Here is a 15770-nt window from a genome sequence, read left to right as displayed (position 1 = left end):
TGACTAGATATTTATCAAGACACTTCTATACAGCTTAAAGTGATATTTAAAGGCTTAACTAGGTTAATAAGGTAAACTAGGCAGGTTAGGGTAATTAGGCAAGTTATTGTATAACGATGGTTTGTTCTGTAAATTGTCGGGGAAAAAAATGCCTAAAGGGGCTAAAAATTTTGTCCTTAAAATGGTATTAAGAAAATTAATAACTGCTTTTATTCTAGCCAAAATAAAAAGCCAAGACTTTCTCCAAAAAAAAAAAAAAAAAAACATTAACAAACATGCTGTAAAAATTTCCCCACTCTGTTAAACATCATTTGGGAAATATATAAAAAAGAAAAAAATTCAAAGGGAGGCTAATAATTCTGACTTAAACTGTGTATAAAGTGCAATTATAGAAAAGCTATTAGTAATTTTTACAGTAGGATGTACTATGAACATTATATAGAGGTTGTAATAATTATAAACAATATTTAAAATGGATGAATATACAGTAAGGTCCATAAATATTTGGACATTGACACAATTCTTACATTTTTGGCTCTATACACCAACACAATAGATTTGAAATGCGCAGAACAAGATGTGCTTTAACTGCAGACTCTCAGCTTTAACATTCATGCAGCAACTTCCAAGTTCATTAGTAATATGTTTCAGAAAGTTACTGGTTTGTTCTCTTTATTTATTCATCTATTGGAAGCATGCCTTATTTGAGAATGCTTTACATTGTATTAAAATTGTAGTGATTGACATGGAGAATGATTTTTAAATGGGATGAATATGATTTATAGTGTTTATTAAGCTGTTTTATACAATATTTTAGAATAGTGTTTTGAGAGTCAAAATATCTTCCACATGATCCATTAGATTAGATGTTCTCAGCAGCAACAACATGAAAATGTATTTAATAATGTAAAGTTACAGTGCAGACTGAACCTGAAGCACATTGAGGTGTTTAAATGTTAATCAAAATGTAATAGTTGAAAGTGTATGAACTCATTGATTTAAATTTAAATGTAGTAAAATGGGTTAAGGGGTGTAGAGAGTTCTTGATTCTGATTGGTAGCTTCAAGCATTAGAACATTTGTCAAACACCTCATAAACAAATCAATGAGAGCCAGGGGATTTATTAGACTAAGCTCTGGTCTAGATTGCATGTTATTTAGTGTGGTGTATTTAGTTGAAATATGGTAGGTAAAATATAATAATATCAGTTTACTTCAGTCTTTTACATGGCCATTCTCCTTGTCAGGTGACAGGAGCAGCTGGAAAACAATATGTTGAGCAGCTGGAATACAATGTTGAGGTAAGAAACTACAATTTCACTTCTGGCCGCAATTGATTTACTCTTTATGAATGTTTAAATGATGGATGTAGAAACATCTAAATTTAGCAGGTTCTCCTGTATGATTGTAGGGAAAACACCCATTTTAGCCCTTGTGTTGTCCTTGAATTCTGTATACACGTTCGCCCTTTACCAAACCTCTAAATAATCAGATAAATTACGATGTCCATCCTTAAATATATTTTGTATGGAGAAACAACCTCATCTTCATCACAAACTATGTGAATGTTTAAAAAAAAGTTTAAAGTTTAATTTGTGAGTAACACTTGTTTTTGACATATATCGTATTATTATATCGTCTAATACTAATACTAATACTAAGTATCTGCATAAGTGAAAAAAGATTTTATCAGTATTCATAAAAGCAGAAAATAATTTTTTATTTGTATTTATTTGTCTTACTGATAATATTCCGATAAGACATTTGATCTGTTTCGATTATTTTTTCTTTTCGTATTTTGGAGTGGTTTTGGTTTTTGATGAGGGAGCTCTCAGATTTCACCTACAATATCTACATTTGTATTCCAAGAAGAACTAAGGTCTCAGGTGTTTGAAACAACACAAGGGTAAATAATTAAGTACATAATTTTCATTTTTAAGAAAACTATCACTTCAAATAAGGATATTTTTCCTACAAAAACACTTACTTCACATTGGCAGGCATAAGAAAACTAGGACATAACTTAAAAACTGCTTTTATTCTAGCTGAAATAACACAAATAAGACTTTATCCAGAAGAAAAAATATTATCAGACATACTGTGAAAATTTCCTTCCTCTTTTAAACATCATTTGGGAAATATTTAAAAAAGAAAAAAAATTAAAAGGGGGCTAATAATTCTGACTTCAATTGTATACTGTATTGTGATCAGATAGAATAAAACACATCTCAACACCGGCCTCATTCATGAAACGCCGTAGAAATCCAATTAGCTGAAAATTGCATATAATGAAATGAAATAAAAAATACAGATAAATACAGATAATTTGTTTTTTAATCAACAAATAATATAAATATTGCCAATGTAAATTTAAAGTAGCAGAATGCATTATAACCCTGAGTCCTATTACTGTCTGCACCAGACGCAGCAGATGAGTAGCATTTAAATACAGTCATTCAAAAGCATAGAATGATCCCTATACTATATCTATATGCAATATTTTGTGTGTCAGAGTGAGTTCTGCATTCTTTGAAGTGAATTATTTTGCAGTTTAACTGGAAATTATGCAGATTTTGAAGTGATGAATTAATACTTTTATTTCTTAACAGAAGACTCTACACATACTACATTATGCAAAGTGCTCATACCTGGACAGAGTCTCATTTACTGCAGACAGTGTTACACAGACCTGGCCACCATCCATCCGGGAGCCTTAAAAGTGGTCTGATCAGTGGGATCTCCCATTCAGATACTGGGCATCAAGCAAACCTAACCAGAGAGCAGGACCTGACTGTGTCAGCATGTCAACAACTTCTGGGAAATGGAGTCGTGAAAACTGTGATTACCTGCATCCATTATGTGCTATGCAGGTAAGTTTAACCAGTTAACAAAATCAAATGATCACTCTTGAAACGGACTCTGTTTATTGGATTACTGTTACTGATTACCCTCTACGATACTGTTTTGCTTCTGTTTTGACCCTTGCCTGTTGAGGCTCCATTATAATAACGCTGAATTTGGAGCATAACCTCTGTTGCCATCACCATTACACCCATCTAGCAGCACTCATACCTTCACCTCTGCAGTACTGCTTTTGCCGTCATTCTGGGCTAAAAATAAAGCCTGTATTTTAAATTGGTCTTTTTCTGCTTGTTTTCCAGTTCACTGACAAATTAAAAAGCATGGGACTGGAAAGTGACAGCAAAACCAACTGGAGAAATGGGGACGGTGGAGGGGTATTTTATCTGGAGAATAATGGAGAGTTCAGATGAATGTCAAAAGTATCCTTAACGCTCTGTAAAAATTTCAATGATATGAAGTAATAATACCATATTGCTTAGAGGAACAGGAAAATATTATTAGTTCTAGTTCTTTGTAAAATATGTACTACAATAAGTACATTACGCAAACGCATTAAGCTTGTGTTTCAATCCACTTTTACTATTTTAAGAATGGAATAGTATGGTCTGTGGTTTTTAAAATACAAAGTGTGGCTATGGTTTGTATAATACATGCTGATGTCTATGGGGATGACATGCTAATCCTTTTACACCTAATCTGATCATGTCTGTTATTCACAACAAATACACTAAGAAACTATAGAGAATTAAAATCTAGTTGAGAAACTAGAATGTTTACTTCATTTTTTAAAGGGCCATGAACCCCCCTCGTTTCAGCAGGGTGTTTTCACACCTCTACTTTGGAAAAAGTCAGAAAAGTGGGCGTGTCCAGCTCTGTTTAGGGGGGAGTGTCGGAGGAAGAAAAGTGGGATGGTGTGGGAGTGTCTATTTGGGCACTCGCGAGTTTCAGAGTCAAAATACACACACACACATACACATACAGGAGAAAGTTATGGTGTTTAACCTACATGGACATCTGTAGTCGAATTATTTGCCAAATTATTAAATGGTGGACTTTAACTGCAGTTTGGCTCTTTCATTCAGGGAATTCATTCATGCCCCTCGCGACACACGAGATATTTGATTCGAGGAGCTGCTCTAAGCGTGTATTTTTCATGCAATGTTTTATACAGCACGGCGAATGAGAGAAAAAAACCCCTCAGCATTCCCCAGAAACTTAGATGCACACGACAGGTAGTGTCAGAAAGCCGCGCGTGTTATTCCGGTCACTAAATGTGGTAACAACCCTGAACCTAAAGTTTGGTTGTGGTGCTAACGTGTTTACACTCTGTGCAATAGTTTGTTAGATACGACCAAACTGAATAAACAAAGAGCACTGGTCGCTCACTTACCAAATCTGTAGAGACAGGACAATCACCAGCAACTAGAGCCGCGTCTTTATGAAGAGAATACTACAAACGAATCTGGATCTCAGCGTTTGCAGATGAGAACAGCTCTCAGGTAAACAATAATCCTCCTTAGACACTTAAGTTATTGTTGTCGCGCGTCGCGTACACTGTTAATCCACACGTGACTCTGAGCTCTCACAGAGAGAAAATGAAAACGAAACTTAACTGCAGCAAACTATAAAAGCAACACTTCACGCTTGTTTTGCCAACACAACGTGGCGTCTCTGTCCTGAAAACATGGTGATAGTAATGAATATTAATGAAGTTGCACAATAGAGCGCGCTGATTGGTTTGAACCAAGCCTTACTCATGCATTAATGCATCACACTGTAAGAAGTAATAAGACTCACTCTGGCACAGACGCCCAGTCTGCACGCTGGAATAAAACGCTATTATGTCATGACTGTGACGCAGCTTCAAAAATTAGTTTCAAACCGGAAGTACGAATTTGCTTGAAATAACGCAAAAACAACCAATTTACACTTTTTAGTGAAATATAGGTGTCCTAATAGTGTTTTTAGCAGTGTGGGACACATATACGACTGTCAACAGCTCAAAAAATGTGTTTTGGTGTTTCGTGACCCTTTAAGTGCAACAGCCACTCTTACACAAGTCTATGAGTTTGCATGTTGTAAATCCAGCTCACTCCCTGCAGTGCAGATTAACTTGGTGACACATTCGTTGTAGTTGAAAAAAAAAAGTGATCTCTCCCTTTTCATTTGGAACTTTGTATGCTTTTATAACCAACCACGCAACTATACACACTGAGCACAACTTTAAAAAGGGAAAACACATAATAGGCATCCCTGAAAAAACTTCCATTTCTCACAGGAGTCTTACGAATTTCAGACCCATCTCTCGGTATGTCAGTTCTCCCGTAAAACTATAGAATTTCAACCCCTTGCTCTGTTCCTCAGCTTTTTGGTACAATCCCGGATCACTGACCGTTTCGATGGCAATGGCTGTTACCCATTGCATAGGACAGGTCAGGCACCCCTTCAGACAGCTTCCTACAGTTGGCAGGTATGATAATAGGACCCTTTTAACAATACCCTGTAATTGTAGTACCTCAATGCAATAAAATAAATGATACATCAACTAGTTGAAGAAATTTTGCAATGTTTAGTAAAAAAACATTTCTAAACATGCGTATAGTACAGTGTTAATGTGCATTTACCACTCAATACATCAATTGGTTTAAGTTCTGCTTAGTTTCCAACATACACTCCATCAGCCATTCACTTGGACTACAACTCCCAACATCCATTGCCCCTAATCACTCCACAGCTGTTGCACATTTTTCTGATTCTGTTACACATGTTTGTGTTCATCTGGGGCCTCATGTATCAACGCTGCGTACGCACAAAAACTTTGCGTACGCCAGGTTTCATGCTCAGAATCGCTCACGTTTGGATTTACTAACAATGAACTGAACGTGGGAATGTGCGCAGCTTCACGGCAGCTTTCTGGCAGGCGTACGCACATTTTTTGTGCGTGTCTGTTTTATTTCCATTGGCGACTCCTAGAGGCAGTTGTGTTAAATTCCTCTCTACAAAGTGTCTGAGCCTTGCAATGGCAGCTGTATGAGACGGGTTCAGCAGGTATATAAGGTTTCCATACCATACATTTGACCAGCTAAACATTAAAGCACAATTTGCAGCAGTCGCCTGTTTTCCCAATGTAATCTGAGCAATCTACCGCATGCACATTGCTATAAAGACACTATCTGAAGATGAATTTGCATGCGTGAATCAGAAACATTTCCATTCAAAAAATTTGCAAATAAAATATGATGCTTATTGATATGAACTTATTGATGATTGCTACTTGTCTTTCTCGTGATAAATAGTTGGCAAAATCTGATGTGTAGCGGGGAAAAAAACAAGAAAGAGTTCATCAGACGCTGGATTCGAGCCGAGTTCATGCTCGAACGTATCAATTCATGATCACAAGCGTCTTACGAGCGCGCCACTGAGACTGTTAAGCGTCCTGTAACATTTTACAGATATAAACCACACTATTTCTTTTTTTTTTAATGCACTCAGTGCGATATGTTCAGACCCAACTGTGTTGACCGCATCAGCTAAACTCGCCCACTCTATTTTTTTCTTTTGTTGTTAATTCCGGAGAACAAACTTGCAAATAACACCGCTTTTCTCCGGTCTACCTCCGAAAGCAGCACCTCCAATTCACATTCTGTTCAAAGTTTTCTTTTTGCTTGCTTTTGCCATTGCTTTTTCGTTGGGTTTTGCCATTAGCATAGTCATTAGCATATTCATACGGGGGAGGAGGCAGGGAGGGGTTTTTGTGCTCGTGCATGTTGCGCTCAGTTTCATGTTCATTCAGATGTACAAAAGAATATGCGTGAGATTCGGCGTACGCAGTGTTTCATACATCTGAAATTTTTTCTGCGTACGCACATTTACAGCTTTGTGCGTACGCAATGTTTTAGTAAGATTTCCACGCAAGTCTTCATACATGAGGCCCCTGGACTTTTTAAACACAACTTTAACGCACATTTTCTGCTCAGTCTTGTTTCATGTTCAACATCTGTTCACATTAACATCTGACTTTTTAAAAAATGGTTATGTGCCTTTTTATACAGTGTATGTAGACTTCTGGTTTCATCTGTACTTATTGAAATGCTTGCAAATTTGAATGGTGGATCATATACCGATGGTAGTGATATGGATAAAGGACTGAAGGCCTGAAGGTTGGCTGGTTCCTAACAGATTGAATATAGTGTATGTTTCCTATTTGATTATTTAATTGGTAACCAATTCCTAATGCATTCACTTATATGATTTACAGTATTACTTCAGTTGGTCATGAGAATATGAAAGACTATATGTGATTTACTGATAGTGCTCTCTGCTGGTAAAAATCATCACTACATGACTGCACTAGTAACCACCATGTTTTTGTGGTTAATTTGTGAGGTAAATGTGTTGCAAATCAATAAGATATTTGGGAAGAGGCCAGTCAGTAACAGGTAACCAAAAACCATGATAGGTTGAGATTTACAAATTGCCAGAGTTTAACCAGTTAACATTAATATGATTCAAATAAATGAATTCCAGTTATTTGCATTTTGCCTCTCAGAGCAAACAGAAAAAACAATAAACATGGTGATGTGACTCAGGAAGGTAATTAAAGATAATTATTTTGATGACAGACTTTTTAATCAACTTTTAAGGTTTTGTGTGATGAGACTGGTTGCTGTAGTGCTTTTATTTAGTTACTTTTGTTGAATTGTCCATGCATTTTTTAGATAGATTAGATTCAACTTTATTGTCATTACACATGTACAAGTACAATGCAATGAAATGCAGTTTAGGTCTAACCAGCAGTGGAAAAGCAGCAAGTGCAGGATACAGGTATCAGTTATAAAGTGCAGTTATAGAAAAACTATGGTGATATTTACAGATGGATGTACTATGAACATTATATACAGGTTGAATTAGCTATGAACAGAGGTTTACAATGAATACATGTACATATTGACTATTAATAATCAGAAGTGTGCAGATAAATAAACATGATTACAAATGTATATGTACAGTGGGTGTGTACATAATTACAAAAGACCTTGTGCAAGGAGTAAATAAGTGAATTAGTGCAATTTAGTACAATGAACATGTGCAAATTTTAAATGCGCAAATGTTAAACAGTGAAGTGGTTGCCTCATACCAAACATTTTGATAACATACTGCTGCACAAAACATATGCAATGACACTGAACACAAGCAAATGTCCACACACATATTAAATATTAAATTAGCACTCATGCAGCAACTTCCAAATGTATAAGTGATATTTTCCAGAAAGTTCCTTGTTTGCTCTTTTTTTATTTTTTATTGAAATCACGCTTTATACACGCTTTATAATAATTTGCAATGGTTGACTTGCCTGAAGAATGATTTTTAAATGGATTCATAGTTTATTGTTTGTATATTAAGCTGTAGATGTTTTATACAATATATTAAAATAGTGTTTTGAGAGTTAAAGCATCTTCCACATGATCCATTAGATTAGATGTTCTGACCAGCAACAACATGCAAACGTCTTTAATGAAAATGAGGGCTTTGAATGTTAAAATGTCTCATGCCTTGTTATTTAAAAAAAGAACATTTATTTTACATTTTTGTTACTTTTGATCTCAGATAATGTAACGTTATGGTGCAGACTGAACGCCCTTGCCTCATTCTGAAACATATCTCGGTGTTTAAAAATGAATCAAAGTGTAATTGTTGTGGGGCAAAGTTAAATTTAAATGTAGTAAAATGGCTTAAAGGGTGTACATTCTACATTCTACATTCTGATTGGTGGCTTTAAGCGATAATATATTTGTCAAAGACCTCGTAAGCAAATAGATGAGAGCCAGGGGATTTATTAGATTAAGCTCTGGTCCACATTGCAGCTTATAGTGTTTGACCATTTAAAGGGTGTATTTATGTGGAATATAGTGGGTAAAATATAACATCGTCAGTTTACATCAGTCTGTTACACGTCCATTATCCTCGTCAGGTGACAGAAGAAACTGTACAGTAAGTCTCACTGTACAAATAAAAAGGATTTACTGGACAAACTATTTTGAGGTAAGAAACTTCAATTTCACTTCTGGCCACAATGGATTTACTGTTCATGATTGTTTATATGACAGATCTATAAGCATCTAAATTCAGCAGGTTCTCCAGCTCTGAGCGTAGGTAAAGCACCTATTTTAATCCTTGTGTTGTCCTAGAATTCTGTATACATCTTTCGCCCCTAGGGTCAAAAATGACAAAATCACAATAGTGAGTCAATATTTTAGTGATATGCCTTTTGGTGCTGGTATTGATGGTGTGTCAGTCATAATAATTAATAATCTTGTTTGGTTTGACCTAATTGAACTTAAGTGTGTCTCCATTTAGTTTGGAACATTTGAGCTGCTACAGCAATCCCACACTGGTGTCCATCAAAAAAATAAATCAAGATCCAGCTAGAGATGTTGTCTCATGCCATTTCAAAGCAAAATCTGGTATTGTTTGTTTAAGGTGTTGATATGATCCAACTACAATCAGACACATTTGCTGAAAAGCCCTGCGCCTTTTGAGTTAACAGGAGCTGTGCACCTGAGGTGTCTGGTGTTTGTAAGCAACCACCAGCCGTGATCTCTAATGCAGTGGTTCGCAAACTTTTCAGCCCAAACTTTTTACCCCCAAAATAGCAATGCCAGTGACTTGCAACCCCAACATTCCTCTGAGGTGGTTATAAACATACACATATTTTATGTTCTTTTTTTAAACATGCAACTTTTGCAAATTTCTATTGAACCCACTATTAGAATGGCTAACTTAATAACAGAAAAAAAGGTGTTTACAGCCTGGTCCAAAAAACGATTTTGGTTCATATAGCTAATATTACCCTTCATGACAACTGTGATGGGGGGTTAATTTCTTTGTAACTCAACAGTTTCATTTATATTAAGTTATATTTAGTCTGCATAATTAAGGGTGTGGATATTTGAGTGACAGCTAGGTCTTGCTGGTCACCGTCTCGTCAACTGATTCCGGCTGATTAGCCGCTGAACCTATAAACGTAGAAATTGTTAATTTTGTCATGTATCGTATGCAGTTATGGTGGAGTTTTAAGTATGTTGTTTTAGCCTATTTTTTAAAAAAAGTAAATTTTTTTAGTATTAATTATAAGGACTGATAATAATAATTTAAAGAGGTTCATATGTTTATGGGTAAATGGTTCTATGACCAACAGGTTCAATAATGTGTAAGAGTACAACTTATCATATGCATTTGTTTAGATATGGTCACATGTTGGTTGGTCAGTTTTAATGTCTCAGCCTTTGGGCTTGGGTCACATGGTAAAGAAAGATACAAAATATGTGGTAAACCTTGCTCTGTCTCTTTTCCTGCTCTGCTCCTTTCCTGCTCTGTCTTGAGTCTATGTTCTCTGACTCTACTGCTATTAGGCTCACTTTGAGGCCCTACGCTCTGGTCTTTGTCTCTCTCTCTCTCTCTCTCTCTCTCTCTCTCTCTCTCTCTCTCTCTCTCTCTCAGGCAACTATTTTACATGTAAACTGGGTACAGTTACCGTTTTTATCATTTTTATCATTTCATGTTTTATCATTTTATACAGTTATTTTTGACTAATTCTCTTGTAATCTAAGCAAGTTAGTGTCATTAAATAATTTCATATTCAAGTAGTTGTGAATTACTTTTAATGTAACATCAACACTTAATTGCTCCATATTGCAATACAAAAAAATCACATAATGACAACGCTTTCCCACATTTACTAGCTATTAATGCTGACCTATTTTCCTTTATTATCTCCCGAACACTAGAACACTTTTCGCCAGCATAATGATAACTTTTTAGTCATTCGGCAAAACTTTTGTTTGAACCGCTGTAGTTAAAAAACATTATTACACATGTGAATATTTAAGTTAAATATGTTATCTTTCTTTTATTTGCTGTCAGTCTGTTAGCTCACCACTGGTGCTGCTAAAAAGTTTTTGTTAATAAATCCCATCTATGCCCAAAAATAGCATATTTCAGAGCCTGTTTTGGGCATGCCTAACGTTAATGAGTCCCCAGATGCACAGGGCCCTAAATTAAATAAATTAAATTCAACATGCTCTACTTGGTACAATGGTACTGTAAACAAATTTTATTTTTATCTTTCATTAGGAGCCAACAGAAAACATCCGTCTGAGCAGTCATGGAGAGTCTGTTTTTGCTTCTGCTGTCAGGTTGGTTGGCTGTAATCTGTATTTTTGAAGACGTGTGCAGATATAGATGATTTAACATGTTGGTTTTTACAGGGCTCCTCTGCAGCAGTTCTGCTATTTCTCGTCAGTATCAATATATAAACCTGCAGATGTCATGGTCAGATGCTCAGAGTTACTGCAGAGAGAGATTCACTGATCTGGCTACTGTAGACACCATGGATGATGTGAACGTACTGATGCATTCAGTGGATGCTGGATACAGTGGATCAGTGTGGATTGGACTGAAAAGTGGAACAGAGAAGCGCTGGGGTTGGTCGAATGGAGAAAACTCTTCTCAGTACTTTAACTGGGCTTCAGGAATGCCAAATGATGATGGATACTGTGTAGCTACTTTTTCCGGCTCTTGGAGTAATATGCCATGCAATTATGGGCGATATTTTGTGTGTTATAGTGAGTTCTGCATTCTTTGAAGTGTTTTATTCTGCAGTTTAACTTAAGAGATTATGAAGAGATGAGGAACTAATACTTAATTTTTTTCTAACAGAAAACACTACATACTACATGATACAAAATGCTGGTACTTTACACTGGACAGAGGCTCAGAGTTACTGCAGACAGCATTACACAGACCTGCCCACAATCCACAGCTCTGTGGAGAACGACAAGCTAACTGCAGTAGCTTTAAAAGGATGGTACATCTGGATTGGTCTGTTCCGGGACACTTGGGAATGGTCTGATCAGTGGGATCTCCGATTCAGATACTGGGCAAAAGGTCAACCAAACCAGAGAGTACGGCCTGACTGTGCCAGCATGTCAACAACTGATTCTGGGAAATGGAGTCAAGAAAGTTGTAATGTCCTGCATCCTTTTATCTGCTATGCAGGTGAGTTTAATCAGTTAATAGAAACATGATCACTCTTGAAACATTCAGATTGTGATGTATCAGTAATGTCTCTTCCTTGTTGAAAATGACTACATGTGTGTATTTCACTAGAGGAAAAGAGAAAACAAATTGTCAAACTGAAATTATCCTGTGTTGGAAATTGCAAACTGAATGATCCTTCAGTACAGACTGCCATTCTGAATCAGGTTTGTGTCTGCCTTCTACGCTCTCAATTTGTAGTTCAACAACACTGCTTTTAGGTATACACTTAATGAAATGGTTAAAATTCATTCATTCATTTTCCTTCGGCTTAGTCTCTTATTTATCGGAGGTCGCCTCGGCGGAATGAACCACCAACTATTTTGGCATATATTTTATAATGCCCTTCCAACCACAACCTAGCACTGGGGAAACAACCAAACACTCTTGCATTCACACACACTAAGGCTAGTTTAGTTTATTCAGTTCACCTATAGCCAGGGCTCTGAACCTATTCAAGGAATGGAAACACAAAACGAAAACAAATGATATTTTGCAAGAGCAAAAATAAAAAAACGGAAACAAAATCAATTTTAATCATTCTGAACAGAAACTTTTATTTGAAATCACAGTGAACCAGTTGATAAGGTTATTTTATCGTTCTATTTATTTTATGAATTTGGGAGACAAAAAGCATTCATTTAAATCGTGTGTACAAGCGCGACGGTGATGCGTGCAACGTGAAATGTCGATTTGTAATATTGAACGCTAAGGGGCAGATCATAAACATGATAAAGTTTTGAATGATATATTATCAAAACACCCAAGCATTTTCCATTTGGAGAATTACAGGAATTAATAGCTTTGTCCTTATAAACAATCCATTAATAAAACACATTATTTACAAGGCTACTGAAGAAATAACCGAATATGATCCGCATAGTGATCACAGTGAAATAAGGTAAGCGCTCTTTTTATATATGAACTATAAATGTCTTGCCGTGACACGTATTTATGCCTGTCTATAATAAGATAAAACTGCTTAAAGTACTTTAATATTTTAGAGAAAGTAGGTAAAGTTTGCACAAACAATGTTTGGTCTTATTCACATGCGACCCATAATTGACCCTTCGCTAAGCCACGCCCTCCTAAGTTACTGTTGCTCGACTGTCAAGCTTTCGTGCCTGCAACGTCTATTACAATGTTTATGCGCCAGTGTCATACATTGCCAGGGATATAACTATTCATTTTTGGCAAACAGGTAAGATATCGGAGAAAGCCGGACAAAAAGGACTGCAGTGTGCATTACAGGTGTATATTTACTACATAATAGGCAACGATTAGAAAATAATCGAATCAAAATTTAAGCTAGCTTAGCCTAGCTGCCTAATAGGCTGACCATTCAGCAGCTTAGTTCATGCACAGCAGGAGAGGTAAAACTTTAAAATAATCTAATAATAACTAATTAAACTGTAGTTTATCTTATTCAGCCAAAATGCCTGATAAGACTATTGTGAAATGAAATGTAGGGTTACTAACCGACAAGGAAACACACATGGACAGTGCTTCTACATAATTCATTCAAAGAAAGAACAGCCAAAAAGGGGAAATTGGTGGATTTGTGTCGAATTGTGTCGATTAGCATCATTTACCCATAACAATGTAAACCTATCACTGTCTGTACGTACAGTATGTTTGTGCGCTCTTTATACTGTTTCTATTCTAATTTGCAGTTAAGTGGAAGGAATAAATGAATTGAAATGCAAATTAAAGTATAAATAGCAGAAGTGAACAAATAGATTCTCCCTACCAGCAAAGATTAATCCGACACCAAATATAAAAGCAGACACTAACCCGCTATAACATCGTCACCAATAACTAAATCTCCAAAAGACTGACGAAAACATCAGTGAATTGTAGCTCTGACATGGACATGAGGGTTATAAATGACTGAAAAACAGCTGCGGGTAAAGTATATTGATCCCTCAGATTGAGATCACATCTCGGTTTCGTTCTGTTGATATGTAATTTCAAATATTCGTAGTTTTAAACAGATGGAAATATGATTGCTATTAGTATGACTACTATGGTGAAGGCTTAAATGGAGCAGTGCTTATATATTAAGCAAAAAAAAAAAAAAAAGAAATCGACCGCTGGGAAACATAACCTGCTTTGTATTTTTGTATGAAACAGTTTAGATTTGTTTAAAGTAAAAGCTTTGTGAGTTATTGCCGTCAGTTTCCCTCGCTCGAAAGCTTGACAGAGCTCCTGCCCATAGCTACGGTTGCTAAGTCACGATTGGTAGGTGGTGGTTTTTGGTTGTGGCTTAGCGAAGAGTCAATTAAACATCATGTAGCCTACTTCGTGTAGTGTGTAGCGCCCTTAAGCAGTGTGTGTCAATCAACTGCTGCTGGTGAGCAAGAGCATGCGTAAGAGTGCAAAGCCACTATTGATATAACCAAAAGCAAGATCATATTATAAATATTCCATTATTAATTAAAGATAAAGCCTGTATTTTCATTTTTTGTTTTCTTGCTTGTTTTCCAGATCACTGAAAAATTAGAAAGCATGGAACTGGAAAGTGACAGAAAAATAAACTGGACAAATGGGGGCATTAAAGAGGTGTTTCGTCTGGAAAACAGCAGTGTGAAGAGTCCAGATAATAAATGTGAAAGGTATCCTTAATGTACTGTAAATAAATTAATGATTTGAAGTAACGTTACAATATTGCTTTGAGGAACAGGAAAATGTTACAAGCAGTAGTACTTTATAACATATGTACTACAAAAACTACTCAATCTAGTCCAGCTGTAGATAGAAATATTTGCTTTTTACAAGACAAGTAAGAGATTTATTAATTTAGTTAAATTTAGTTAAGTTAATTCCACTTTAACATGTTTATCGATTTTTTTTCTTGTCAAATAATTTACAATCTTATAGGTTGCCAATCTGTGTTGGCGCTTTAGCTGTTGAAATGTTGGGTTTTGGGTGAACTGTCACTTTAATAGTTCTCTGTGATAACAGGACAGTCTCATACATTACTGTCTCCATCTAGTGGTTAACCATAGGCTCTTTGACATCAATAGATAAATATATAGTTTGCACATGGCTATGATATTTTACATTTTATCAATCCTAGTGATCCACAGCCCATTTCAAAATAAAAAAAACTAAAGGTGTGTCATAAGAAAAGTAATGTATCTTGATGTGATTTAATGTTGATAATCTTTACTGATTAACTATGAAAGCATGGACATTACTCATACACACTTTTCAGATGTGTTTAATCTCCTCTATTAGGTGATCTATCTTGTGAAGGTGTACACACTACAGAATAAATTGTATTGTCTGTTTCAGTGTGAAATTTCTGTTTTGTGTTAGGGTTGTTTTGCTGTTGGTGGTGCTGTGATGAATTTTTTGTGTGTGTGTGTGTGTGTGTGTGTTTTTTTTTTGGATGGTGCCCATTATCTGTATATATATATATATATATATATATATATATATATATATATATATATATATATATATATATATATAATTAATCTTAAAGTGTATATATATATATATATATATATATATATATATATATATATATATATATATATATATATGTGTGTGTGTGTGTGTGTGTGTGTGTGTGTGTGTGTGTGTGTGTGTATACTTGTTTTTATATCCCGGTGGGAACCTGAATGCACAAAGACTCATGTGGACTTGTATTGGAACAAAAATTGCGTGCCCCATGGGTTTTGATAGCAAATACATCATTAGTTGTTCTATTTTAACAACATAAATGTGATGTCAAAAGCATTGAGAGCATGAGAACCATGAGCATGAGAACCACTTATGATGTATGTGCTATCAAAACTGTAT

General features: G+C 35.6%; 2 protein-coding genes across 9 annotated transcripts in view; both read left to right on the top strand.

Moving 5' to 3' along the window:
* si:dkeyp-94g1.1 overlaps positions 1-2869 on the top strand; it is a 204767-nt gene extending 201898 nt beyond the window's left edge. For 3 of the 4 annotated variants that reach the window (XR_015477977.1, XR_015477976.1, XR_015477978.1), the window contains 2 exons: positions 1247-1300; positions 2609-2869. The gene's annotated coding sequence lies outside the window, so the exon portion shown is untranslated. The remainder of the gene's footprint in view (positions 1-1246; positions 1301-2608) is intronic. The other variant, XR_015477979.1, reaches the window with a different exon arrangement.
* Positions 2870-3160: 291 nt separating this feature from the next.
* On the top strand, positions 3161-15253 carry LOC147846500 (C-type mannose receptor 2-like). Of its 5 annotated transcripts, none has more exons than XM_087241545.1 (7): positions 3161-3653; positions 4899-5331; positions 10998-11059; positions 11132-11488; positions 11583-11921; positions 12033-12127; positions 14448-15253. In XM_087241545.1, exons 3-7 carry the CDS (start codon positions 11029-11031, stop codon positions 14583-14585), a joined length of 960 nt encoding a protein of 319 aa, XP_087097671.1. In that variant the 5' UTR covers positions 3161-3653; positions 4899-5331; positions 10998-11028; the 3' UTR covers positions 14586-15253. The 5 variants fall into 5 exon arrangements, with proteins under 5 accessions (XP_087097671.1, XP_087097673.1, XP_087097675.1 ...); XM_087241547.1 differs by having other exon boundaries at positions 3211-3280; positions 5226-5331; XM_087241549.1 differs by lacking the exons at positions 3161-3653; positions 4899-5331 and adding an exon at positions 7685-8906.
* Positions 15254-15770: the final 517 nt, after the last annotated feature.

Source organism: Danio rerio, chromosome 2 (assembly GCF_052040795.2).
Source record: "Danio rerio strain M-AB ecotype USA chromosome 2, GRCz13ab, whole genome shotgun sequence".
Taxonomy (NCBI): Eukaryota; Metazoa; Chordata; class Actinopteri; order Cypriniformes; family Danionidae; genus Danio; species Danio rerio.
This window is presented reverse-complemented; position numbering and strand designations above follow the sequence as displayed.

Coding starts and splice junctions, on each gene's coding strand:
- LOC147846500 (XM_087241545.1), top strand. CDS start 11,029: ATGGAGAGTCTGTTTTTGCTTCTGCTGTCAG. Junction 11,060..11,131: donor GTTTTTGCTTCTGCTGTCAG/GTTGGTTGGCTG, acceptor TGGTTTTTACAG/GGCTCCTCTGCAGCAGTTCT. Junction 12,128..14,447: donor AGACTGCCATTCTGAATCAG/GTTTGTGTCTGC, acceptor CTTGTTTTCCAG/ATCACTGAAAAATTAGAAAG.